Source organism: Dama dama, chromosome 6 (genome assembly GCF_033118175.1).
Source record: "Dama dama isolate Ldn47 chromosome 6, ASM3311817v1, whole genome shotgun sequence".
NCBI classification, from domain to species: domain Eukaryota; kingdom Metazoa; phylum Chordata; class Mammalia; order Artiodactyla; family Cervidae; genus Dama; species Dama dama.
The window spans coordinates 38186547-38213890 of record NC_083686.1 but is presented as its reverse complement, the minus strand read 5'-3'; the positions used below and the strand labels follow the sequence as shown (position 1 = coordinate 38213890).

The following is a 27344-nucleotide window of genomic DNA, read 5'->3' as shown; positions in this document are numbered from 1 at the left end:
CAGATGTTGAAGCTGAAGCTCCAATACTTTGGCCACCTGATGCGAAGAGCTGACCCATTGGAAAAGACCCTGATGCTGGGAGGGATTGGGGGCAGGAGGAGAAGGGGACGACAGAAGATGAGATGGTTGGATGGCATCACCGACTAGATGGACATGGGTTTGGGTGGACTCCAGGAGTTGGTGATGGACAGGGAGGCCAGGCATGCTGCGGTTCATGGGGTCGCAAAGAGTCAGACGCGACTGAGTGACTGAACTGAATTTAGGGTAGTTTTTGAAACCAGTCTGACACTTTTCCACTTCAGTTAACAGATCATCAACTATCCCTGAAACCCACACACACTCTTTATTTGAGAGCAAAAATCCAAAAATATTTATACCTGTTCCTTCTCCCTACTACCTACTGCAAAATTTCTCACATTCCACACTTCTGGCAGGTGCCCATTTGGCATTTTAACATCTGGGGCAGGATGATTCTTTGTTGTTGGGTGCTGTCTTGTGTATTGTGGAATGTTGAACAGCATTTCTGCCCTCTACCCGCCGGATATCATCCCTCTCCATTATTACACCCAAAAATCTCTAAATATTGCTAAGTGTCCTCTAGAGGACACCATCATCCCATTGGTACCCACTGAACTCTTTGACCATATTTGAGGAAAATCTCTTTTTTTTTTTTTTTTTTTTCTAATGAAAATAAATAGTATGCCTGCTAATACATTTTAGCTATTTGAAAGAAATTTCATGTCAGGGAAGATTGCCCTATATACTAATATTAACATTTCTTTTTGTCATAGTTAGTCTGTAATCACACATTCACTAAAGGTTCTGAGTCTAATCATAAAACACCTTTTGTTCTAATCCTACCATATTTCTTTCCTGCCTTTGTAGCCCCCGTTGCCCCACAATCATCATTTCAGTCCAAAGAATAATCTGATTTTTGAAGTTTCAATTTCCATTTACTGTTCCATATAATAGCAAAATTTCCAAAGTTCGTTCACAGTAAAATTTCTTCTCAGCTTTCCCTCTCCTTGGTGCTATAGGAAGCTTGCTGTGTGAACTGGGTGCCTAGCCTGCTTCCTCTCCATTTCTCCGCTGAACACTTCTGCTTGTCTTCTGTGGGACAGACTGCCTCTAATCCCAGTGGTTTAGCATCACAGGTGAGGAAGAGAGGAGAGGTGAGGCATAGGGATCGTCTTATGTGATAGATTCAGATGGGGCAGCAGATCGTTTCTCCTTAGGAAGGTAGATAAAATGAATCTGTGTTGGGCAGATATCTGAAAGCTGAAAGGTCCCACTGAGAAATATTTCACTGTGTTCCATGTGAAAACAAGTGATGCACACTCTTCCAGCTGGGTGACCACGCATGATTCCTCCTTATGCCCCCTGGAAATTCCTTTGTACACCTCTTCTGCCAATACCATTTTTCACCTCCAAAAAGTCATCTTGGGCTGTACCCTTCCCTGGTTGTTGAGAACTTATGCAGCCTTGCTGTCATCTTTAGAGTAGAATTATAGCCAGTTCTCTTTGCATCTTGGTCTTTTTTTCTCTGCTTTGTCAACAGACTATGGGGCATACATATTAAGCTCCTGTGAATCCTTTCTCATTAGGTTTAAATGAGAGAGAAACAATGACACAGCCCTTCAGTAACTTGAACACACTCGATGGTGGCATATCTCCCCATTTGCACTGTTTGCGTATTCCTCAGGTTCGTATTGCTTGTACAAACTGCCAGGCCAGGAGTGCAGAGAACTTCCTTAGGGCTGTCTGCAATTTAATGACAGATTTGTCTGCTCCGGAGCTAGTGAGGCTGTCCTCAGCATATATGTTCTTTGTGGCAGGAGGAATTCAGATTCTATTGGTACTGGCCTAAAGCTACCTCATTCTTTTCGTTCGTGTCTATGGTGAGGCTGGAAAACACTTGGATTTCAAAATACCTCCAAGCTTTCCAGTATGACTTCTGGAACCTTATAATTAAGGAACTCCCTGTTCAGCAAGTCTTTTCACTGAAGACTCCTTTCACTTCCCGGCATTAACTAAAATGCATGTCTCCCCTGAGCACACCCTCAAGTCCTCTTTTGAAGGAAAACTATTTTCTCGTGTCTGTTGTCATTCTATTTTAGGGATTTAAGGTAGTGTCACATTGATCAATCTTCCACATGCTTGTTGAATAACAAAATTAAACAGGACAAAAAAGCAAAGTAAAAACCTCCTCTGTTCTTATGCAGCTCATGGCATTCAGCTGTTTTCCCTGAGAGTCAGCTACAGGCACAGTAGAGATTATGTACAGACTATAAGAATCGTATTGACTTTCTTACAGAATTTTTTTTCATTACAACAGGAAAAATTCTGTGTACTTGGCCTTCAAATTCTGTTTCTTAGGTTAAACATCATAAAAAAGGGATTTTGATATTAGCTTATATCTTCTTCTTAACAGATATGCTAAGGAATATTTGCATTATTACTAGTTAGATTAAACCAAACAGAAACCAGAAACTTACATCTAAAGGTAAATTTTTTGAGATAATCATATCTGCACCTGATAGTAAGTTAAAGAATTAAATTTAAAAATTGAAGAGGAGGAAGACCATTATGAGGGAAAGAGAGGCAGGAGGAGAAAAATGTTAAGTGTGTGAGAAGGTGTTCAGCCAGGTGAAGTCAAAGCAAGAAATGAGAAAGGTAGTTAATAAAACATGAGCAAATTCAACCTGTTTATGCATAGGAGTCAGATAGATCTTATTTTGACTCCCTGCAATACTTCTAAGAAGTTGTATTTGGAGTTACTAGCATTGCCTTCCAAATGACAGTAAGTTCCCCCCCCCCCCCCAAAAAACATTACCAAGTAATTTAAGTGATGTTGATTTTAAGAAGGATCTGGTGGAGTCTAAGATCAAATAGTGTGTATATCCTTTAAAGTAGGAGCAGTAAAATGCAACTTGAATTGTGCATTAATAGTACAGAGTCTTTTAAGCAACACATTTAGACTAGTAGATTCATCCAGTGTTTATAGTAAAATATAAGCAAATATTTTATTTTGCTGTATGAAAGTGTTCCAGTGAGAAAGAATGGTATCATTTGTTTATTTTTTAAAGTTATCTGAATAGCCCTTATGTTAAAGTTTTACTAAATGCATTTAGAGTAATTGATAAGAGGTAATGGATTTTTGCTTTCATGATAAAGGTGAATTTATATACTTTTTCTTCTTCATGGGAAATGTCACTTAATCAAAATGTTGCCATTGTGTGCTTTTGATGACATTTATTTGTCTGAATATATACCATATTCCAAAAAAGAAATATAAATGAACTTATTTTAATAAAGGGTACAGCAGAGAACCTTTCAATATTACTTTTACATTCTAAGTGTCTTTTATTATATACAAGTTGACATGAAATATCAATCTTTTATTAGGTCAGTGCCATATATGACAGATTGATTTATGTTTTTCTTAAGTTTCTGATTAAATATGTAGAATAATAAGTGATAATATAAATAATATAAATGTTATCATTTACTTTGATAACAGTATTTAGATTTTTCACACTAAAATCAGAGTAACTTAAAATATGTTCATAGGCAGGGTGAGAAAAGTGTAAAATTTTTCTTTAGTTTAAAAATTTTTAGGCCTAAAATGTGAACATAATGTGACTAGAGTTTATTTTATTCTCTTAAGGCAAAAATCTCTTTATCAAGCCATAAGGAAATTACAAGCCCGGCTTTCAGTTCTTTGTTTAAAATGCACTGTAGTGCAGTATGATTTGCATGTTAATGATGTGAATCCAACTGTATAATAAATGAGAAGTGGAAGATGTAAACTAGTTTCATGTAGCAGACTTGTTTGTTTTTCATAATTTATTCCTTAAATGTTTAACCTGAGAAGACACCTATGAGGTATGTTTATGTGAAAGCTGATAATTTCTGGTCACCAAATGCAGTGGCATTGAAGCCAGAAGTTTCATTCTCAGATTTCTCACTCAGAAAGCAACTGGACACCAAAGGCATTTGAACATCTTTGGAAGACAGATCTAATACAGTGAACAAGAGGCTCACAGAATTTATTCTGCGCAGTGTGATCACTGAAGTCAGAAAACATGAAACCACCAGTGTTTCTTTCTCTCACCAATTTTCCCCGTCCTTGACCTAATTCAAGCATGCAGTTGAGATGCTTTGTATTTTGTGTTTTTCATTCGTTTCCTAGTATGCTGTTATGTCTATTCTCCTTAAGTAAAAAAGTAAAATACAGCCAGCTTTTCGATATTAATGTGTGATTTGTGGAAATGTGTTTTAGAAGCATGGAATCACTAGAAATTGAAAAGCATAATCTGTATTTTTGAAAGCCATCCCATTTCCTTTATTTACAGACTTGACTCATTTCACAAATTGAAAAGCAACCATCCAGCCATTTCATGTTTAGATTAATATATGTTTAAAAGATTCTAAAACCATTATCAGCATGCAGTAGCCCTCTCATTGAATAAAGATAGATAAGAGGTAAATGAAGAAATTCCTGCAAATCAGTGGTTCTCAAATGGAGGTGATTTTCCCCAAAAAGGTTATTTGGCAGTCTCTAAAGTTATGTTTAATGGTCACCACTAAGAGTAGGGAGTAGTACTGGCATCTAGCGCATAAAGTCCAAGGATGTTGTTAAAATCCTAAAACGCACAGGACAAACCCCACTCCCTAACACACACGCACAAACCCACACACACCCCAAAGTGTAAGTAGTGTCACTGTTGGGAATTCTTGCTCTCAGTAAAGTTGTAGAACCAAATCACATCTTAAATTTTAAATTCTAAATCACATACAACTGTGACAACCGTTAGAACTTTTGTTATCTACTGGTAAATAACAATGCTGCCACAGGGGATCTTCCCAACTCAGGGATGGAACCCAGGTCTCCTGGGTTGGCAGGCAGGTTCTTTACTGCTGAGCCAGCAGGGAAGCCCCACAAGTAACCATAGTTCTTTCTGTTTACTGTTTGATCTATTAGCTATACTATAAAAGCCATATTCTATGGTACTTAATACATATGTGATGACTGATAAAATTGCAGTTTGATAGATATCAAGTATATTTTTCATATTCACAGAATTCAGAGTTTCTATTTTATAGAAAGTATATTCATAATACATAATTTGGGGGACATGAAAATTATATAGTCAAATAGAATTTTCTGTTTCTTTCAAATAGCTTCATTGGACATTTGAGCCATTAGCCTATCTTACATAGATATTCACACATACACAAAAGGTTTATTAAGCACCTATTATCTAACAGGAAGTGGGTACTAGGTGTGCAATATTGCATTCTCACTCATAAGTCTATTTTGCCCATTTTTTAAAAAAGGGAACTAAAAGTTTTCCTGGTTTAGAGGTTTGCCCAAAGTTTCAATTAGAAAGTGCAACAGCTGGTACTCATATGCAAATGTCCTTTCATGTGGTTCTTCCTAACTGGTGGTGTTAAAAAAAAGAACACTCCCAGAAGAATGAAATCTTGAATTCTCAGTCTAAATTAATGTCCTAAAATAATAAACATACACTGAATACAATTATGAGTCATCTAAAAATGATCATTTCATTCGCTCTTCCTCCTTTTCTGATTGCAATCATTACAAATCACAGCTATCATTATGATTAGGGATTTAGCGAAATAAAGGAAGTGGGATGTGGAAGGGAAAAAATAGTTAAGACTGAGAAGAGTACATTCCAGAAAGAAACATTTGGATCATTGAAGTTGACAGGGAGCCTTTTTGGGACAGGAAGTAAATCCAGGATTATTAGAAGGGAGAGAACAAAGGCGGGGTGGCTTCAGTGACACTTGAGAAGTAGGCAGGATGAGGATTAGAGGCCTTTTAAAATCATGTTTAAGCATGTCAAATTTATGGTAAGATCAGTTGGGAGCTTTTAAAGAGCAACAGCATTATATTTGCATTTTTCAGAAATCACTCAGATAAAAGCTGAATGATTGCAGGTATTTTTGTGATGATTCAGGGAGATGACTTAACTATTGATAACTGCAACTACCTGGGTGGACCTCAAGAGCATTATGCTTAAAGAAAAAAAGTAGTCTCAAAAGTTTCATGCTTATGATTCTACTTACATAACATTCTTGAAAGGTCGAAACTATGAAGATTCAGAATAGTTAAGAGGTTGCTAGGAAATAGGGATGAGTGGAGAGTATGTAGGTATGAATACAGATAGAACACTTCTGTGTCATTAAGGTGGTGTGGTCACAAACATGTCTACATGAGATACAATCACACTGAACTATATGCAGGTGTACATAAATGAATGCAAGTGAAAAACAGTGAAAATTAAAGTTTGAAGTCTGTAGTCATCCGACAGTTCTGTACCAATGCTCATTTCCTGGCTTTGACATTATGCTGTAGTTATATAAGGATTCACCATTGGAGGGAAGATAAAGGAAGGGACTCTTTGTACTATTTTTTGCAACTTCCTATGAGTCTATGCTTATTTCAAAATAAAAAAGAGTTCTAAAAGGCTATCATAATAGAATAGGCTTAGGTTAGAATGGAATGACGCTAAAGAACGAGAAAGGCAATGACCTCTGGGCTCAATGACAATCACATTTGCAAGTCCCAATGTTGAGGTTTTGTAATGAATCAAAGCAGTTGATGCTAGAGTGCTTTTATTGAACGAATACTAATTGGCCAACCTCTCTGTGTCCCGGGCTGTTGCAGGCACTGAGAATCACTGTTGGGCAAAACAGCAAGAGTCTGTCTTTAACAGGGCTTTTGGGCTATCAGGTGTCTAAATCATGCCTGCCGAGAGCGTTATAAAATTTTGGCACTCTCCTATATAAAGACCAGGCTGTGCTTCTAAGAGATCAAGCTGCTGATTGAATTTTATTATGATATGTGGACTCCTAAATTATGTGGGCCATCTGTAATGTTGATTTTACAGTAGTTTGATCTTATTTATATCATATATTTCAATATTGATTTAAAATGTCCTTTTTCTCTCCACTTTGAAACTAAAATCCCTCCCATTTTACTTTTAAAGCTAATTATTGAATTTTGGGGGATAAAATGATTTGTTATACCCTGTACACTCCCAAATTTCATGTTCTGAAATACCACAGAGCAGACAAATGATTGTGAAGGAATATTTTCTCCTTATTTACATTATTCTTACTTAAATAAATAAATATATATATATATATTTCCCATTGGAGTGCAAGTAACAACATCCTATATCTTTTCTAAAGCTGGTTTGGATAAAGTAGGTAGTAGATTACTAGTGGGGTTTTAAATATCCTTCAGAGCTTGAGGTAAAAAAGATAAACTTTATGACTGTACTTCAGGCTGGTCTAATTGCAGTTCTTGTTATATAAATTCAGGAAATAGTTCAACCTTCTAAATTAGGTGGCTGTTTATAACTTTCCTGAAACAGAGTCAGTGGTATCTTAGGATAACCTGCATTTGATTATAATAATGTTACTGTTGTGTGTGCGCTTAGTCGCTAGTTGTGTCTGACTCTTTGCAACCCCATGGACTGTGGCCTACCAGGTTCCTTTGTCCATGGGGATTCTCCAGGCAAGAATACAGGAGTGGGTTGCCATGCCTTCCTCCAGGGAATCTTCCCAACTCAGGGATTGAACCCAGGTCTCCCACATTGCAGGCAGGTTCTTTACCATCTGAGTCAACAGGGAAGCCCAAGAATACTGGAGTAGGTAGCCTATACTTTCTCCAGGGAATCTTCCTGACCCAGGAATCATACCAGGGTCTCCAAAATCGCAGGCAGATGATCTACCAAGATGATCCACCAAAGAAGCCCATGGTATTGTTCCTGAATATCTATTGTATGTCTGTGTTATTTTTAATAATTTGAACATATTATAATATGTAATATATTGTATGTCCTATATTCAAGTGAATTTAGGAATCCACATCTTTAAAGATTTAATTTTTGCTTTTTGGAGAATTAACTTGACTAAATCCACACAGCTAGTAGATGATTATCTAATATTTGAAGTTAAAATGAATGTTCTTTCCAGTACACCTCAGTGTCTTTAATTTTTTTAATATACTGTTTTATGAAGCCTTTGAGGTCTCTTCATAGGCCTCTGAAAATGAACATAATTCTTTTGGAGTAAAAAAAACTCAGTATAATCAGTATCCATTTTATTTATTTGTTTCCTTAGCAATTTAAAATATATGTGAGATGTGCATATGCATGTATTTGTGTGTATGTTTATGCATATGTGTGTATACGTATGTGTATATCCATATATTTTAGTAGAGAAACCTCAAAATTATTATTCTAATTATTATTCTATGACCATTTATTACTACCTGTGAAATGCATGACTCCATCTTATTAAAAGAAAAATCACCAGGAGAAAGCAAACTGGGGAGGTTTTTATTATTCTAGGTGGAAGGTGTTCAGTAGGCATGGTTGGCACTATAGTAAAAAGAAAATAAACTATTTGGTATATATTTGAGTGAGGAGAAATTACTAAGTTCCCAACATGAGGACTAGTCAAAACATTTGCCTTAGAGATAAATGGCCTGAATTATTTTCCTGAATATATAACAGAAAATACCTTGGCCTAATCACTCAAACACTTAATTCTCTCAAGATAGATAATTTCTATGCAATATTATTCTTTATAGCATCAGACTTTACTTTCACCACCAGACACATCCACATTATCAGTTATTAGTGAAGTCGCTCAGTCATGTCCAGCTCTTTGCGACCCCCTGGACGGTAACCTACTAGGCTCCTCTGTCCATGGCATTCTCCAGGCAAGAGCACTGGATATGGGTTGCCATTTCCTTCTCCAGGGGATCTTCCCAACCCAAGGATCGAACCTGGGTCTCCCACATTGTAGGTAGACGCTTTATCATCTGAGCCCCCAGGGAAGCCCACATCCACAACTGAGTGTCATTTTCACTTTGGCCCAGCAGCCTGATTCTTCCTGGAGGTGTCAGTAATTGCCCTCCGCTCTTCCTCAGTAGCATATTTGGACACCTTCTGACCTGGGGGGCTTAACTTCTGGGGTCATATCTTTTGCCTTTTCATACTGTTCATGTTCACGGGGTTCTTCCGGCAAGCACAGTGGAGTGGTTAGCTGTGCTGCAGCCCATGGGGTCGCAGAGACTCAGACACGACTTAGCAACTGAGCAACAATAAAGACAATTTCTACGCCTTCCTGTATTTTAGGGGAAAGTAATGGAATTGTCAGTACCTATTTAAATATGTAAGTTTCTCAAGAGTCTAGGTCTGTATTTTCTGATATTCTTCTTATGGCTTAATATTATGGAAGTAAAAGTTTGAAACTCTTGTAAATTAAATCATACAAAATTTAATCTGAAATGGACAATTAAATTACTTAATCCAACTTTGTTAAAAATCTCAATAAAATGAGATACAGTTACATACATATATATATCTGAACATACTTTTCAAAATAAAGCATAGATAATTATTATATCATGCACTCAACATGAATTACTGAGTATTTAATATATGTCAGGTAGTATATTTGCATGGAAAACAGGGTAGAATATCAAATTTCCTTGCATTCAGTAAGAGCTATAGAGTTGAAGAGTTTAAATGTGGTTTTGGAACGATGAATTAATTTATCAAGTCTGTAATCTATATGCTGATTATTAAGTGACTTAGAAGAATGTTTATGTTTTTACTTGAAATTAAGCATCATTTATATGACAATTATGCAGCTCTCTTTCTTGTTTATAATTTCAATTACCTGAAGAAAATGAAATGTTTAGTGGTCTTATCAGTGTTAGAGAGATGATGGGCACAGTGAGGAGCCAAGATTTGACTGTCTACAGCTCATAATACAATAAGCCTGACTACCCTACTCTATAGACTCCTTGAGGAGAGGGGCCATGTCATATTCAATCTTGTATTCCTATTCTAGCAACAAGTTGGATCTCCCACTTGTATCACTGTTAGGTCCTTTTGGTTAAAAAAAAAAAATACTTGAATTTTTTAAATTGTTGCTTCTAAGAAAGTGCTTAGAATACAATCTAATGACCTTCTTTTTTTCCAGACTCTAGACATAAACAGCAAAACAAATAGCTGAGAACTTCAGCCACCCTGAAAAAAGGCCTTACATTTTATCAGTTTCTTAGGAACTTGTGCATATGTAACAGGGATAACCACATATATATTACTTCAAGCATCTGCAATAGATCAAAGTTACTAAAATTACATTCTTAAAAAAAAAAAAAACCTGGAGCTTAAATTATGAGCTCTTCTTCCCTGTTCACTTTGAGTGTTTCATTTCCAGAAACAGAATAATTTTCTTTTTCTTGAATTTATTTTAAGTTCATATTTATAAATAAATCATGTATAACCCATACATTTTAGAACCACTTTGTCTTCATAGGTAATCTACAATTCACAAGTTAATAATAAAACATATGTCACTGCAAATATTAGGCAATAACTTCAGTAACTGGATAACAATGATGTCAAAACTAGGGATATAAAATACAATATTGAGGCTATAAGTAAGGAATTATTCTAAATCCTAACACCAATTCAGCATCATTACACTCTGAATGTTTTGCTGCTTGTTGAGAATTCAGTAAATTCGATTCAGTTGAATTTATTCCCCCAGTTTTTTTGTGTGCATAGTTTTGTAACCACCAAAATTTACTTAATATTCTCATAAATCAAAACTTCTGGAAATTTTACTGTAATGAGAAAATCAACATAACTCTGCTGATTATAACTCAGGAATTCTCAGAAATATGTTCATACTGTTTGAAGTTAATATGTCTATGTGGTCGTTTCAATTTTAAGTAAATAATAGTATTTGAGATGGAGCTGAAAGAGTTTACTTGAGAAGGATTAACTCTTCTTTTGTTCAAATAAAGACTCAGGCATTGGCTCAATTCCACCAACATTGTTGAAGGCCTAGTATGTACCGATGAGGAACATAGTATCCATATTCAAAAGCCATCACCTCTCTTACAACCCCCATGTTCTCATATGTATGCATGTGACCCATAGTATTCTAGTCATCTTCGTCACCACTGAACCCTCAAATATATAGTCAAATAGGAACTTGTTCTCCCTACTTCCATTCTCTTCCAATTCAGTTAGTCTTCAACACAACAACCAAAGTGAACCTAAGTCACATCATGTCTTTCCTCTGCTCAGACCTTACTGTGGCTTCCCACACCAGACAGAGTGAGCACCGAGGTCCTCCCCATTCCTGCAAGTCCTGCATGCTCAGCCCCTCAACACCTCTGTGCTCTCATCTCACACTGGTTTTCCCTCCTTTTGCTCCAGCCGCACTGGCCATCTCACTGCATAGAGACTTTTGCAGATGCTTTTCCCTCTACCTGGAAAGCTCCCCAGTTATCCACATCTCTCAGTCCTCCACTTCCTTCAGCTGTTCCTTGTCACCTTAACAGCTAAGCAAAGCCTGACACCCTATACAAAATTGCAGTTCCCTCTTCTAGCACTTCTGATTATTTTCCTCTGTTTTTCTTTCCTTCTTGTCATTGGCACTTTTAAATTCTTAATATGCTATATATTTTCATTTCTGTCCTATTTATCATACTAAAATATAAGCTCTTTGAGGGCAGGAGTCTTTCCCTTTTGCTGTTTTTGTTGTTCATATCTGTATCCCAGTGTTTAGAATAGCACGTGGTAAGCAATCAATAATTCTTGGCTGTGTTGAGGAATAAACAACAATATCATGTCCTGTGCTAAATCACTTCATTCATGTGTGTCCGACACCTTGCAATCTCATGGACTGTAGCCCACAAGGCTGCTCTGTCCATGGGATTCTCCAGGCAAGAATTCTGGAGCGGGTTGCCATTCCCTTCAGCAATACCATGGCTGATAGTAAATGTTTATTAATCTGTTGTTCTCTGCCATTTACTTTGCCAAGTGTGTTGGTAACACTCTTTCCCCACAGCATCTACCAGTAAAAGGTTCTTTCTTGGGTGCTGGTCACAACATGCCTATCACTAGTTGTACCTAACTCTTCAAAGCTGGCATTGAGCAGAGCCCTTGTTAGTCTTACATGGCAGTAAATTCAAGGGAAGGGATGGAGGATCAGAGACAGCTTTGAAAACAGACTTTTATTCTGCTTAAAGTCAAGCAGAAAAATATGACCCTGCTTGTAGACATCTCTCTGAAGCACAGTTCTGAGGGGAAAGGTTCTATACTGATCCTTAACATTAGTATTTCTGTATTAAACAAAATAAAGTCCTTACAATGTATTTCACAACAAATTAAACATAAAAATATAATTTTATCAGTGTTATTGCTTCACAACAATAATTCAATTTAAACATGGTTGTTCTGAGATAAGGTCATTTGGGAGAGAGGGGCTTTGTAGTGTCCCTATTCATTTTCTATTTGACTTATCTCTTGAATTTTCTGAATATAGAATAAAATGCATTGATGAAATAAACTTCCCAGCCCATTAGCTGTAGATATTCTTAGATGCGCTGCTTGCTATTTCCCCCATTATCCATTCCTATTTATTGTGAAGTTTTACAATGGGACCCTGCCCTGCTTCCTTGACCTATCCCTGATGGTCATCTATATTGGCTGGGAGCTTGTGAACTCTTAGTTAGACACAAGGCTAAAAGTTGAGAAAATAATTTTGTCATGACACATTGTAACAGATAACCCTGTCTTGTTAAATTTGAAAAGGTCTCTTGATGGAGATGGTATCCAATCTAAACTCCACAGAATACATAGGAATTATCAGATGGAAATGGGGGTAGGAATACTGTAGCATACACAAAGACCCTGGGGCCAAAAGAACAGGACAGCTGGGAAACTACTGGTGATTTCCTATGGTTTAAGAGGAGAAGTAAAGATGAAAAAACATTGTAAATGAGCTGAAGAAAGAAACTCCTAAGGGCTATAGGCATGAAGAGAAAGCGATCAGCCTTTGGAAGGCAGATGGAAAACATTCAAGGATTTTAATCTGGGGAGTCACCTATTCCAATGTGTACCCTAAGAATGCCCCTGGCAAAAGGTAGAGAATGGTTTGGATAGCGAAATTTTAGAGAAAAATAAAGAACATTGATTTTTATTATGTGATGCTATTGCTAAATATAGTTTGGTAGGATACTGTAGTCTCTAAAAAACTGAAATCTGGATCATTTAAATAAAGCACAATGATCATGTTAAATCTATGCTAAAAGACAAATACATTCAAACTTGGCAAGTCTGGAACTATAGCAAGCAAAATCTTATGATAATGTCATTACTCCTTGTGCATTAACCATGTGATTGACACAGTAAGCTGAAGAATCTTTTCACCACACATGTGATGCACATGTGATGGTGCATCTTTATCAGAGCAAACCTGATTGCAAACAAATCTCTTCTCCCAGAGTGTTGTATGTTAATTAAAATATCTAACTGAAGAAGGGTGCATTTATTCAGAAAGCATTCATTAATACCTATATAATTCTCAAGAAGAAAAGGAAGACAATTGAAAATCAATGATTGAATTAGAAGACAAAAAACTCAAAACGCTTTGCTTGAAACAAAAACTGTAGCTCACTATGAATGAAAAGATTTACAGTTCCTTTCAAAAATTTGTTATTCAAAATGGCTCCTTCAAAAGTCCAAAGAGAAATGGCATTATTGTAATTGGAGTCAGAAAAGATAACTTGAAGTTAACTTTTAACTATTGCCTTACTACTCCATCAAGCAGTAAGAAGTCATAAAAGAACTTTTTCCATCAGCTGGAAAAATTTGCACAAAAAATGTGTTAACATCCCAGCAATGACACCATTGATACAAATTTTTTAAGAGGAGAAGTTTAAGAGTTGCTTAATATTAATAAATTATATCACTTAATTTCAACATTAATTAATAGCAATACATAATATTTAAATGTCAAGTTTTTATTATTAAATTTTCTTAATTTTATGTTTTCTTTTTGAAACATCTAGATAATTTTATATGCAAAAAACATATGTTAAAATCATTTTTACTGTTTATTGTTTTAAGAATTCAGTTTCACTTAGTGTTTTAAAATATGTTGCTCAATTTTATATTTGAATTGAATTAAATGCTTGGTCCGTAATTTTGCTTTCTAAATCATGAATTTGTATTTTGCAAAAGTAGATAGTGAAATACTACAGTTTGCATTTTTTGCTTTTATTAGTAAAATGTTAAAAGACTGCTGTTTTCATTCACTGATGATGATAGGCTGAGTAGATAATGGTGACTGGGAAGAAAGAAAAGTTTTTTAATAAGACAGAACCAGCCAGACCTAGCAATTTAAGTGTATTGTGTATAAGAAAAAGAAGGGTAAAAAGAATACTCTGCTTTCTTGTATGAACTTTGAGTAAATGTAATTATGAACATTACCATTCCCATAGAGAGAGGGAACACAAGAGAAAAATGAGGAGGAGAGGAAACAGAAAAATAAGCAAGAAAACAAAATAGCAAATAGCACCTCTATCCTGTTTTAAACCCCAACTGCACTGTGATGGATTTGGCCACTCTTCCGGATTAGCAGAGTCTAGTTGATGACACAGTAAAGCAGACCATGAATGGCAAACAGAAGGTTCATCACAGGACTCTCTTCAGTTTCTTAATCCTGAGATACTTTGAATCCAACCAGAGCCAGTGCCCCTCCTGTTTGTTGCCTGTAAGTGAGGTTTGAGTAGTTTCTAAACTTAAAGTTAGAAAAGCAGCGTATGTATGTGGAGGGCTGGTATATGCTTGTATTCCTATAATGGGAATCTGAATGTATTTTACCAGAAAGATGATTCTCTGCAGTGGTTATTTCTGTAGTATTATTCAGTTCAGTTCAGTTCAGTTCAGTCCCTCAGTCATGTCCAACTCTTTACGACCCCATGAACTGCAGCACGCCAGGCCTCCCTGTCCATCACCAACTCCCGGAGTTTACTCAGACTCATGCGCATCGAGTTGGTGATGCCATCCAGCCATCTCATCCTCTTTCGTCCCCTTCTCCTGCCCCCAATCCCTCCCAGCATCAGGGTCTTTTCCAGTGAGTCAGCTCTTTGCATGAGGTGGCCAAAGTATTGGAGTTTCAGCTTCAGCATCAGTCCTTCCAATGAACACCCAGGACTGATCTCCTTTAGGATGGACTGGTTGGATATCCTTGCAGTCCTAGGGGCTCTTAAGCGTCTTCTCCAACACCGCAGTTCCAAAAGCATCAATTCTTCAGCACTCAGCTTTCTTCACAGTCCAACTCTCACATCCATACATGACTACTGGAAAAACCATAGCCTTGACTAGACGGACCTTTGTTGGCAAAGTAATGTCTCTGCTTTTTATATGGTGTCTAGGTTGGTCATAACTTTCCTTCCAAGGAGTAAGCATCTTTTAATTTCATGGCTGCAATCACCATCTGCAGTGATTTCGGAGCCCAAAAAATAAAGTCTGACACTATTTCCACTGTTTCCCCATCTATTTGGCATGAAGTGATGGGACCAGATGCCATGATCTTAGAATGTTGAGGTTTAAGTCAACTTTTTCACTCTCTTCTTTCACTTTCATCAAGAGACTCTTTAGTTCCTCTTCACTTTCTGCCATAAGGGTGGTGTCGTCTGCATATCTGAGATTATTGATATTTCTCCTGGCAATCTTGATTCCAGCTTGTGGTTCTTCCAGCCAACCGTTTCTCATGATATACTCTGCATAAAAGTTGAATATGCAGGGTGACAATATACAGCCTTGACATACTCCTTTTCCTATTTGGAACCAGTCTGTTGTTCCATGTCCAGTTCTAGCTGTTGCTTCCTGACCTGCACACAGGTTTGTCAAGAGGCAGGTCAGATGGTCTGGTATGCCCATCTGTTTCATAATTTTCCACAGTTTATTGTGGTCCACACAGTCAAAGGCTTTGGCATAGTCAATAAAGCAGGAATAGATGTTTCTCTGGAACTCTCTTGCTTTTTCGATGATCCAGCAGATGTTGGCAATTTGATCTCTGGTTCCTTACCTTTTCTAAAACCAGCTTGAACATCTGGAAGTTCATGGTTCACATATTGTTGAAGCCAGGCTTGGAGAATTTTGAGCATTACTTTACTAGTGTGTGAGATGAGTGCACTTGTGTGGTAGTTTGAGCATTCTTTGGCATCGCCTTTCTTTGGGGTTGGAATGAAAAGTGAGCTTTTCTAGTCCTGTGGCCACTGCTGAGTTTTCCAAATTTGCTGGCATATTGAGTGCAGCACTTTCACAGCATCATCTTTCAGGATTTGAAATAGCTCAACTGGAATTCCATCACATCCACTAGCTTTGTTAGTGATGCTTTCTAAGGCCCACTTGACTTCACACTCCAGGATGTCTGGCTCTAGGTGAGTGATCACACCATTGTGATTATCTGGGTTGTGAAGATCTTTTTTGTACAGTTCTTCTGTATATTCTTGCCACCTCTTCTTAATATCTTCTGCTTCTGTTAGGTCCATACCATTTCTGTCCTTCATCGAACCCATCTTTTCATGAAATGTTCCCTTGGTATCTCTAATTTTCTTGAAGAGATTTCTAGTCTTTCCCATTTTTGTTTTCCTCTACTTCTTTGCATTGATCGCTAAGGAAGGCTTCTTTTCTCCCCTTGCTATTCTTTGGAACTCTGCATTCAAATGGGAATATCTTTCCTTTTCTCCTTTGCTTTTCACTTCTCTTCTTTTCACAACTATTTGTAAGGACTCCTCAGACAGCCATTTTGCTTTTTTACATTTCTTTTCCTTTGGGATGGTCTTGGTCCCTGTCTCCTGTACAATGTCACGAACCTCCATCCATAGTTCATCAGGCACTCTGTCTATAAGATCTAGTCCCTTAAATCTATTTCTCACTTCCACTGTATAATCATAAGGGATTTGATTTAGATCACACCTGAATGGTCTAGTCGTTTTCCTTACTTTATTCAGTTGAAGTCTGAATTTGGCAGGAAGGAGTTCATGATCTGAGCCACAGTCAGCTCCTGGTCTTGTTTTTGCTTACTGTATAGAGCTTCTTCATCTTTGGCTGCAAACAACATAATCAATCTGATTTCAGTGTTGACCATCTGGTGATGTCCATGCGTAGAGTCTTCTCTTGTGTTTTTGGAAGAGGGTGTTTGCTATGACTAGTGTGTTTTCTTGGCAAAACTCTATTATTATGAGGACATTCCTTTGTATACATTATAGATTTAATAACCTGTTAATATCTAGGCTTCCCTGTTAGCTCAGATGATAAAGTGTCTGCCTGCAATGCAGGAGACCTGGGTTCAACCCCTGGGTGGGAAGATCCTCTGGAGAAAGGAATGGCTACCCGGTCCAGTATTCTTGCCTGGAGAACTCGTGCAGAGCAGAGCCTGACAGGACACAGTCCATGGGGTCACAATGAGTCGGATATGATTGAGCAACTAACACTTTCACTTTTCACTTAATATCTGGCCAAATAACCTAGCCACTTTTATTTGGAATTTGGAGTACATTGGGAAAATGCCATTTAAAAAAGTCTCGTTAGTAAATAATTTTATGAACACACCAATAGGGAACTACTTATGGAGACAGTGAATGACTGAGAAACACAGCAGGCTGCAGTCCATGGGGTCTCAAAAAGTAGGCACAGCTTAGTGACTGAACAACAACAAATATCAAGCTTGAAAGTTCTGATACAGTGGGTCAGTTTTTAAGAGCATCAGAGTAAATCCCCAAGCTACTCCAATTTGTGTTAAGGAGATTCAGAATTGCTCTTTTACTTTTTAGTTTGTGAGCGCTTAAATTTCTGATATTCTTTTTTTTTTGTCTCTCCTCTATTTGCAACATTTTAGAAACTCATGTTATGGTTAATGTGGAAAAAAATATTGTTTTCAATATATAGCTCTCTTCCTATCTGTACTAAGTTTGAAAATGGTAAAGAGAGGGCTTTAAATTTTGTAATCCCCTAATTGTTGAAAAGTCCTGAAGCTTCTTAAAGCTTACTGAAGAGTTGAATTGTGCTGTAACTTTGTTTTCTGTAATTGAAGTTGAAGAGAACCACAGACAAGACTACATTTAACGTTAGTCACCCGGCTTGTTTTGAAACTCAAGTGGCACTCTGAAATTTTGATACTGGTTTTTCTTTCCCATGTTTAAAGCTCCTTGAATCATCAAATAAAAAAGCCTTCTGAAGTATGAGGATGTCTTTAGGTCCTCCTGTGAACCAGCAATGCAGGTGTTTTCTTCTGGATTTTATTTCAGACATCTCTACCGCAGGACCTCTTGGCACGGGCAGCACCACCATCAGCACCACCCTTCGGACCACAACCTGGAGCCCAGGCAGGAGTACCAGCCCCTCCGTGTCAGGAAGAAGGAACCGGAGCACCAGCACCCCATCGCCAGCCGTTGAGGTGCTTAACGACATCACCACACACCTTCCATCAGCATCGCCCCAAATCCCAGCCCTGGAAGAGAGCTGTGAGGCTGTGGAAGCTCGTGAAATCATGTGGTTTAAGACGCGTCAAGGACAGATGGCGAAGCAGCCGTGCCCTGCAGGAACTATAGGTACGTGTGTCCTGCAAAACGAAGCTAAAGGTGTATTGCTACTTTGGCTTTTTGCTTTCCTGGCATTTTCTTGTCTTGTTTATTTGTTGGTGGTGGTGGTTTGGGGTTTGTTTGTTTGCTTTTTGTCACAACATATTTTAACATTTGATTACCTTCTGGACTCAGCTAAATTACAATTGAAAGCAAAATATTTTCAGAGTTTGAGAATGCAGCCTAAAGAAGTCACAGGTGAGAATCTGCTGGTGATATTTATGAGACCGGTAGTTCTCAGCGATGCTGTGCAGGTTCTAGGTCAAGTTTCAGCTAAGCTCCAAAGGGACTTCCCTGTGGCTCAGATGGTACAGAATCCGCCTGCAGTGCAAGAGACCTGCGTTCAGTCCCTGGATTGGGAAGATCCCCTGGAGGAGGGCATGGCAACCCATTGCAGTAATCTTGCCTGGAGAGTCCCATGGACAGAGGAGCCTGGCAGCTTGCAGTCCATAGGGTCACAACGAGTGGGAAGACAGAGCAACTAAACGAGGCACAGCCCAAGTTCCAAAGAGCCAGCTCTTCTACACAAAAGCTCAGAGTTCAATCACTGGGCTGGTGAGCGCTAGTTCTCATGCTTGTCACCGTCAAATGTTGATTACACAAAGCTAGACGGAGGAGGCGCTAGTTCTCATGCTTGTTACCATCAAATATATATTACACAAAACTAGACTGAGGACTTCTATATTAGATAATCATTGGAACTACCTATCATTTAACAAGAGAAAAGATTTACCTCTCTTTTATTACCAGTCCTCATAGCTGGCCTTAATAATCAGAGGTTCTTTGTTATCAGGGATGATACAGGCAGGAGCCAACCTCCTCTTACCGAACAACCACTGGAGACATCAATCTTGCGTTGTTTTCTGTAGGGGGCAGTCAAGAACTGGATAGCTCTTTGCCCTCCACCACCACCCCCGCCCCCCACTTTTTTTCACTGATAACAATTCATAATATCCCAAACCCAGAAATAGTTTGATTTCTTATTGTTACATATAAACCATCATAAATTTAATACTTGATACCCTGCATAAAATTTGAATTATTCTGTAAAATATGTAAATAAAATGAATAGGCAATAGATGTCAGTAGACTAGCATTGTTAGGACTCTGTCTCTGGGTTTTATTGATTTGATTACTTCAACAGGTTTTTCTTAACAAAGTTTCAATGTGGACACATGCTTCTGAATTCCATGGTATATGAAGTGATGAGAAGACCAGAAGATGTGTATTGATTTTTATAAAAGTGCACATTTAGTTTTTTTCAGCAAAATGTTTAAAATTATTGTGAAATCTTCCTTCCCTTTATGAAGGGGCACAGTGTTTAGCCCCATTGTTTTCTATGGTATTGGAATCAGAAAACATTTTTAATTTCTCTAGCACTGTCCCCCTAATTTTGGACCTCAATTCCTTTATCTCTAAAAGAGAAATAATAATAGCACCAACTACTTCAGCTGTTTGTTGTAGAGGTTAGTGAAATACTTTTTCTTTGAAAGCAGTTTGCAAACTGTCAAGAACTACAGAAATATGTCGTTGTTTTTCTGTGAAAATGAAGAAAGAGATTTAAAGAAAACCTGAAACCCTCCCTCCCAGGTGACTATGTTATGCTGTGGTCTTATTTTTACCCTTTCCCTGTCCCCTCTGATGATCATGTGTTCAGGCCCACACAGTCTTTTCTCACTTGAATTATTGTGATAGCTTCCTCATAGCCCCCGCATCACTCCCCGAAATTCATCCTCCATCCTGCTGCCACAGTTATCTTTCTAAAACCTAAATCAGCCCATTTGTCTCCTCTGCTTAATGGTCTTCATTGATTTTCCAGCACCCGCAGATGACAGACAAGGGCGTTTACGATCTGGCTCTGCCAGCCTTTCCAACTCCATTAAATACAACTCCCCTACCCAGCAGACCTCAATTCAGAACACTTGATTCCCAAAGACAGCATATTTTCCCTTTGCCTGGAATGCCCTTACCCATCTTGCAGACTGATTCCTTTATGACTCAGCTGCCACCTTACATCTGAAAACTCAAGCAGTAAGCCCCACGGAGGCTTATTCATCCAATTCATGAAATTATTCCCTGTACCTGGTGTAGTTGTCCGTAAATGCTTTAAAAGTACTGAGTGTTTGTTGTGTTATGTTTTTCTAATGATAGTTGATTTGCTTGCCAGGCACTGTAAATGGTACTTTAATAGTCATTACCTCAGTTCAATGATCACAATCTTATCTTCTGCACATATGTAAAAATATCATGGACATAAAGTCATTATAAGAAAGATTGTTTGAATATTTGAAGCAGACCTATTTCTCTCATTATTTTAGGAGTATCAACTTATCTCTGCCTGGCTCCTGATGGAATCTGGGACCCCCAGGGACCAGACCTTAGCAACTGTTCTTCTCCTTGGGTCAACCATATAACACAGAAGGTAAACCATGTGACTGTCAAAGAAGGCTTTGCCAGTTCTAGATCCTTGGTTGTTGAATATAACTGCTAAAAACAAAATAGCCAATAGTTGTTTTAATTAATGGGGAAAAATTCTCCCATTTTATTTTAACTCAAGATTTAATGACATTTCTAGTATGCTGTGAGCTAATTCTAGAATTTTGTTGTTCTTAAAGGGCAAATCTGTGTATTTCCCCTAAACTGGCAGTATGGCTTGTAATAGTTTTATTATTAATACAAATTTTATGGTATTGTGAACTACAGATATAAAAGTCCAAGAGATATTATAAATCAAACAAGCAAAAGCTTCTAGGATTCATACATACAGACTTTCCTGTGGAAATAATAATTATCAAAAGAAAAAAAATCTACCTTTGGAATCTTAATCCATTTGATAAATGTTCTGTAACACATTTCAGAATATTCATTTATCAGTGTTAAAAGTATGCACATGTGTGACAGAATCTTGCAGACTCAAATTTGCAGGGCTTATTTGGTTGCAATATGTTGAACATTTTTATTATTAATGCACTGTGGAGCTTTGAATTGATTTCATTACAAACAGAGACCAGATGTGCATTTATGCCAAAAGGGCTATGGGATGAATCCTTATTATAGCAATTTGTGCGGATTTATGCACTCCTAAAATGGAGAGTCCTTCTATAGCACATTAGCTATGCTGAGGAATTTTTGAAAGAGATTTTTCCTGAGAAATATTACAAGCAATGGCCTCACTAAAAGCCTGTCTGTGCCATTTGCTCTTTTCTCTATTTGTTTTTAACCAGGCTTATCCTCAATAATATACTGTATAATAATCCATAAATATCTACCCAGTAGATCATTTAGCAGATGAGCCATAACTATCTATTTACCCTAAATCATGGAAGACCAGTGGTTATATTGACTCCAGTTAGCCTCTTACATATGCATCTCCATACTTGTTGCTATTCATAATGATGCTTCTCCAATTTCAGTACTGTTCCTGCCACAGTTTTTATGTTCTTTGATTTTATTACAATGTAGCTCAGACCCCAGGGCAAATAACTCTTACTGGATGTGATCAGATTAAAAGATCAGTAGCATATCTCCTTACATTAGCAACTTTTAAAAAATATTCCCTACATACTTAGCCTGGGGTTAACATTAATTCAGTAATAATTCACCTAGAAAGCTGTGTTTTCATGATAATTCCTGAATATAGTTGGCATATTTCATTGCAGAAATTACTGGTGACTTTAAATGATAATATTGCTTAATTCTTTCCTTTCCTCTGCAGACCTGCTAATCTTATGACAAAAGACACAGTTCCTTGCAAAGACCAGACAGTTGTTGCCCATTTGATTTAGGGATGGAATGTTTTTATTTTCTAACAGACATGTTCCATTCTTTTGGAGGGTTTCTGTATAATCCTATAGCATCTGTAAAAATATACTAAGATTATACAGTTTAGATAGTTGAAATTTATAATACCTTAGCTAGATTACTTATAAATTTGTAGAATTGTCAAACATTTAATAGTGGGATTTTGAGCCCTGCAAATTGACTTATGTGCTTATTGCCAGGTCAGTGTTGGAGCGGTGTTTAATTGGGTCTACCTTCATCAAGACGTCATGCTTAGCCACAACACTAGCTACACAGTGAACAGATCATGATGGCCTTTATATCCCACACCCGCTTAGCTAGTCTCTCTTCACTTCTCTCCACTCTTTTCCTTGGTGTATCCATTATGCCTCCAACTATTTATGCCATTATTTAAACATAATTGTAGTTGAACAGGTAACCACAAAACTCCAACACATTTAAATATTGATGTTGTAAACCTCTGAGAGAGAATCTTCATGTACTTCCCATAGTGATTTGTCTCTGTTTTCTCTCCCTCCTCCCCAAAGCATCTTCCACAGAATTCATCCCTTTCCTCATTTCCTCCCTCAGTACCCAAGTCCCAACAGCAAATAGATGGAACCTGTGCAGAGAGTTTGTTTACAGTATTGGGGGAGCAAAGGTGAACTGCAAGGGATTGAGAGGAATCCCAGTGCTAGGAACCCAGATGGAGCTGTTCCCAACCCCAGGCCTATGGTTGCCAGATCAAAGGAATGATGGAAAATTGGTAACAGAGTGTCTTGGAGAGGAAAGATGACCTCTAGACAAGAGACGCATCCTAGCCTCAGGCAACTTTTCAGAAAAGATCTAGGGGAATAAATATTCTGATCTCACCCACCCCCACCCCTCTTACCTGGCCTCACCTGCCTAGGCTCCCCACTAGCCAAACTCACACAAAAGCCAGAAGGAGAGATGTTGTCTTCATCATATCATGTAAGTCCATTTCCTAAGACAGAGAAAAGGATGGAGGAGGACTGGAAGGGTCTTCCCCGACTAAGAAATGGAAGGTATCAAGCAGAGTTCAGTTTTTCTTCACTTCTCTCACCCCTCCTCCCTTTCCCAGCCCCCTCTTCCTCTCTTTACTGCCTCTCTCTTCCCACCTTCCTTTCTCTTGCTCCATCCTCTTTCCTCTGCTCTGACCTCCCCATTTTTCTTATGTTTTATGCCATGTCGAAAAACTTAAAGTGAAATAGGTATCTGACTTATTCCTCCCCTCCTCCACTCACTGTAGTTCTGAGAATTTTTAAAGTAGAGGAACACTGTTTACCCCCAATAACAGTATAGATGGGGGAAAAAAAAAAGAGGGAGTGATTCTCTCATTTCAACAGTCTATTCAGTTTCCCCTACCCAAGTTTGTGGGTACCACTGTAGACTGCAAATATGCATAAATAAGTGGATCACAATGCTTACTTTAGTTGGAAAAAGCAAACATTATCATTTTTATTAAGAAATGAGTTGTGTTTTTCCTCCTGCAGTCAGGCAAGGAGGGAAAAATCAAGCACAGAATCTTGATGGTTTTGTGATTCACAAATGAAGTCAGGCCACTTATATATTGGTGAAATGATAGATTAAATTTTGAGTGGTATTATAGAGTAGATTACATTTCACTAGAGAAAATGTAAGCCTTTAAAGTCAGAAGAAATTTGTTAAACGCTGGCCATAATACTTTCATAGTCATGAGATTTAATAAAAAGCCAAATTTGTGTAGAAAGGAAAAGGAAAATTTACCTCAGCAGCAACGGGGAAGTGTAGAGGCAGAGAAGGAAGGAGAAATTGGTAGGTGAGTGGACAAATGGATGGGCAGGTGGACAGAACGGTAGATACAAAGATAAATAGACGATTGGATAAAAAGATTAGATAGTGAAGCTGAGTACATGTCTTCAAATTAATGTTTTAAAAACATTTTCCTGTTTATGGAAGCCAACAAATCAGTTTAGAGCTCTGCTTTCTCAGATACATGTGATGAAATATCTGATTTTCTCACCTTTCTCAAAGACTCTTCACTGAAATCATAATCTCTGGCTTTAGTTTGACCTGTAGCTTGAACTGAAGTTTTCAAAAAGTTTATATTTTCTATTTTTGCATATCTGTAAAGAATTCATTGCACTTTATAATCCCTCGTATCTTTTTTTAAGTTGAAAACTGTGACATTCTAATTGTGAAGACCCTCCATATTTATAATATTTACATGTAAAATGAGATCTGCTTCCTACTTCATTAACTGGTCCAAGTATTATATGAAAAAGAAACACCTGAATTGTTAGTGGGAAATAGTCTTTCTGTTTCTAGCAAACTAAAGTATCTTTTCTTTTGTCTGCACACAAGTTACTGACAGATTTTGAGATAATATAAGGTTCTTCTTGCATTTTCTAAAGAAGGATGTGTAGATCTAGAAATGGTGTTGCTGCTTTATATTATGTGCTTGCTAAGTTGCTTCAATAGTGTCCAATTCTGTGCAGCCCTATGGACTGTAGCCCCACAGGCTTCTGTCCACGGAGATTCTCCAGGCAAGAATACTGGAGTGGGTCGCCAGGCCCTTCTCCAGGGGATCTTCTTGACCTAGGGATCGAACTAACATCTCTTACGTCGCCTGCACTGGCGAGTTCTTTACCACTAGCACAACCTGGGAACCCCTTTACAGTACGAAATAAGCCAACTGTTTGTTCTGGAGCTATGGTTGAAGCCTGCCACCCAGATCTTAATTTTACCATTCTTTTAGCACCCATAGATGTACTATGGAATAAAAGTAAATTGCTTATTAATTTTATCAGAGATTTGTGGCATTTCCACATCTTCAAGCTTAACTAGCCTACATTCAATTGTAAGGTAGAGGCGTTTTATTGTCTATAAACCCACTTGACTCAGATTCATAAAAAAATAGGTAGATCTTTCAAAGAAATGGTAGCTTTGTACTTAAACACTGAAACTCCTCCGTGAATTGTTTTGCCACCTTATTAATGTTTGATGTAATAAATCCCATGAAATGTCAAAGCTTATTTCAAATAAAACTGTTTTTTCTTGTGTCACAATTTGAAATGCAAATAGTATCCATCTCTGTCATAATTATTATCCTTAACTACAGCGGCAGGGTTTCCCCTCCCCTATTCAAGCCCTAGGTATAATCCCACCATTTCAATACAGGCATTAATTTACTAATCCTCACAAAACTTATAAGATTTCTCAGTATGCATGTACTTATTTCTGAGGAATAATTTTAGCAGAATTTATTAAAAGGATTGTTAGACATTGTAATGATGTCTTTAAGCTATAATAAGAGAAATAACTATTTCAGTCTTGCTTCTTTGCACAGAAGACTTGAGGTAGATGTAAGATATGTGTACATTTTTGTATGGAAATAGGATAATAATAACTGTGGTGAGTGAAATAAATAGGACAATCAGAAAAAAAGAGTAGCCTCTGGATGCCACTGGAAAGAATATGTTTAAAGCAGGCCTGGTCTGGAGAGGCAAACTTTGAACTGAGCTTGAACCTTAAAGTCATTGTCTCTATCAGTCAGCCAATTCAGTCACTCAGTTGTGTCTGACCCTTTGCAACCCCATGGACTGCAGCACACCAGACCTCCCTGTCCATCACCAACTCCCAGAGTTTACTCAAACTCATGCCCATTGAGTTGGTGATGCCATCCAGCCATTTCATGCTCTGCCATCCCCTTCTCCTCCCGCCTTCAATCTTTCCAGCATTAGGTCTTTTCAAATGAGTCAGCTCTTCGCGTCAGGTAGCCAAAGTATTGGAGTTTCAGCTTCAACTTTAGTCTTTCTGATGAACATTCAGGACTGATTTCCTTTAGGATGAACTGGTTGGATCTCCTTGCAGTCCAAAGGACTCTCAAGAGTCTTCTCCAACACCACAGTTCAAAAGCATCAATTCTTAGGCACTCAACTTTCCTTATAGTCCAACTCTGACATCCATATATGACTACTGGAAAAACCAAAGCATTGACTGGATGGATCTTTGCTGGCAAAGTAATATCTTTGCTTTTTAATATGGTGTCTAGGTTGGTCATAACTTTTCTACCAAGGAGCAAGCGTCTTTTAATTTCATAGTTGCAGTCAACATCTGCAGTGATTTTGGAGCCCAAAAAAATAAAGTCAGCCATTGTTTCCCCATCTATTTGCCATGAAGTGATGGGACCAGATGCCATGATCTTAGTTTTCTGAATGTTGAGCTTTAAGCTAACTTTTTCATTCTCCTCTTTCACTTTTATCAAGAGGTTCTTTAGTTCTTCTTCACTTTCTGCCAGAAGGGTGGTGTCATCTGCATATCTGAGGTTATTGATATTTCTCCTGGCAATCTTGATTCCAGCTTGTACTTCCTCCAGCCCAGCATTTCTCATGATGTACTCTGCATATAAGTTAAATAAGCAGGGTGACAATATACAGCCTTGACGTATTCCGTTCCCAATTTGGAATCAGTCTGTTGTTCCATGTCTAGTTCTAACTGTTGCTTCCTGACCTGCATACAGGTTTCTCAAGAGGCAGGTCAGGTGGTCTGATATTCCCATCTCTTTCATAATTTTCCACAGTTTATTGTGATCCACACAGTCAAAGGCTTTGGCATAGTCAATAAAGCAGAAATAGATGTTTCTGTGGAACTCTCTTGCTTTTTTGATGATCCAACAGATTTGGCAATTTGATCTCTGGTTCCTCTGCCTTTTCTAAAACCAGCTTGAACATCTGGAAGTTCACAGTTCACATATTGTTGAAGCCTAGCTTGGAGAATTTTGAGCATTACTTTACTAGCATGCCAGATGAGTGCAGTTGTGCATTAGTTTGAGCATTCTTTGGCATCGCCTTTCTTAGGGATTGGAATGAAAACTGACCTTTTCCAGTTCCATGGCCACTGCTGAGTTTTCCAAATTTGCTGGCATATTGAGTGCAGCACTTTCGCAGCATCATCTTTTCGAATTTGAAATAGTTCAACTGGAATTCCATCACCTCCACTAGCTTTGTTTGTGGTAATGGCTTTCTAAGGCCCACTTGACTTCACATTCCAGGATATCTGG

The 27344-nt window shown here is 37.8% G+C and overlaps 1 protein-coding gene across 1 annotated transcript in view; it reads left to right on the top strand.

The window, feature by feature from the left end:
• ADGRL3 (adhesion G protein-coupled receptor L3) overlaps nucleotides 1-27344 on the top strand; it is a 927638-nt gene that overhangs the window by 732179 nt on the left and 168115 nt on the right. The window contains exons 9-10 of the mRNA XM_061145874.1: nucleotides 18170-18472; nucleotides 20821-20924. Of these exons, the coding sequence (XP_061001857.1) occupies nucleotides 18170-18472; nucleotides 20821-20924 (407 nt within the window). The remainder of the gene's footprint in view (nucleotides 1-18169; nucleotides 18473-20820; nucleotides 20925-27344) is intronic.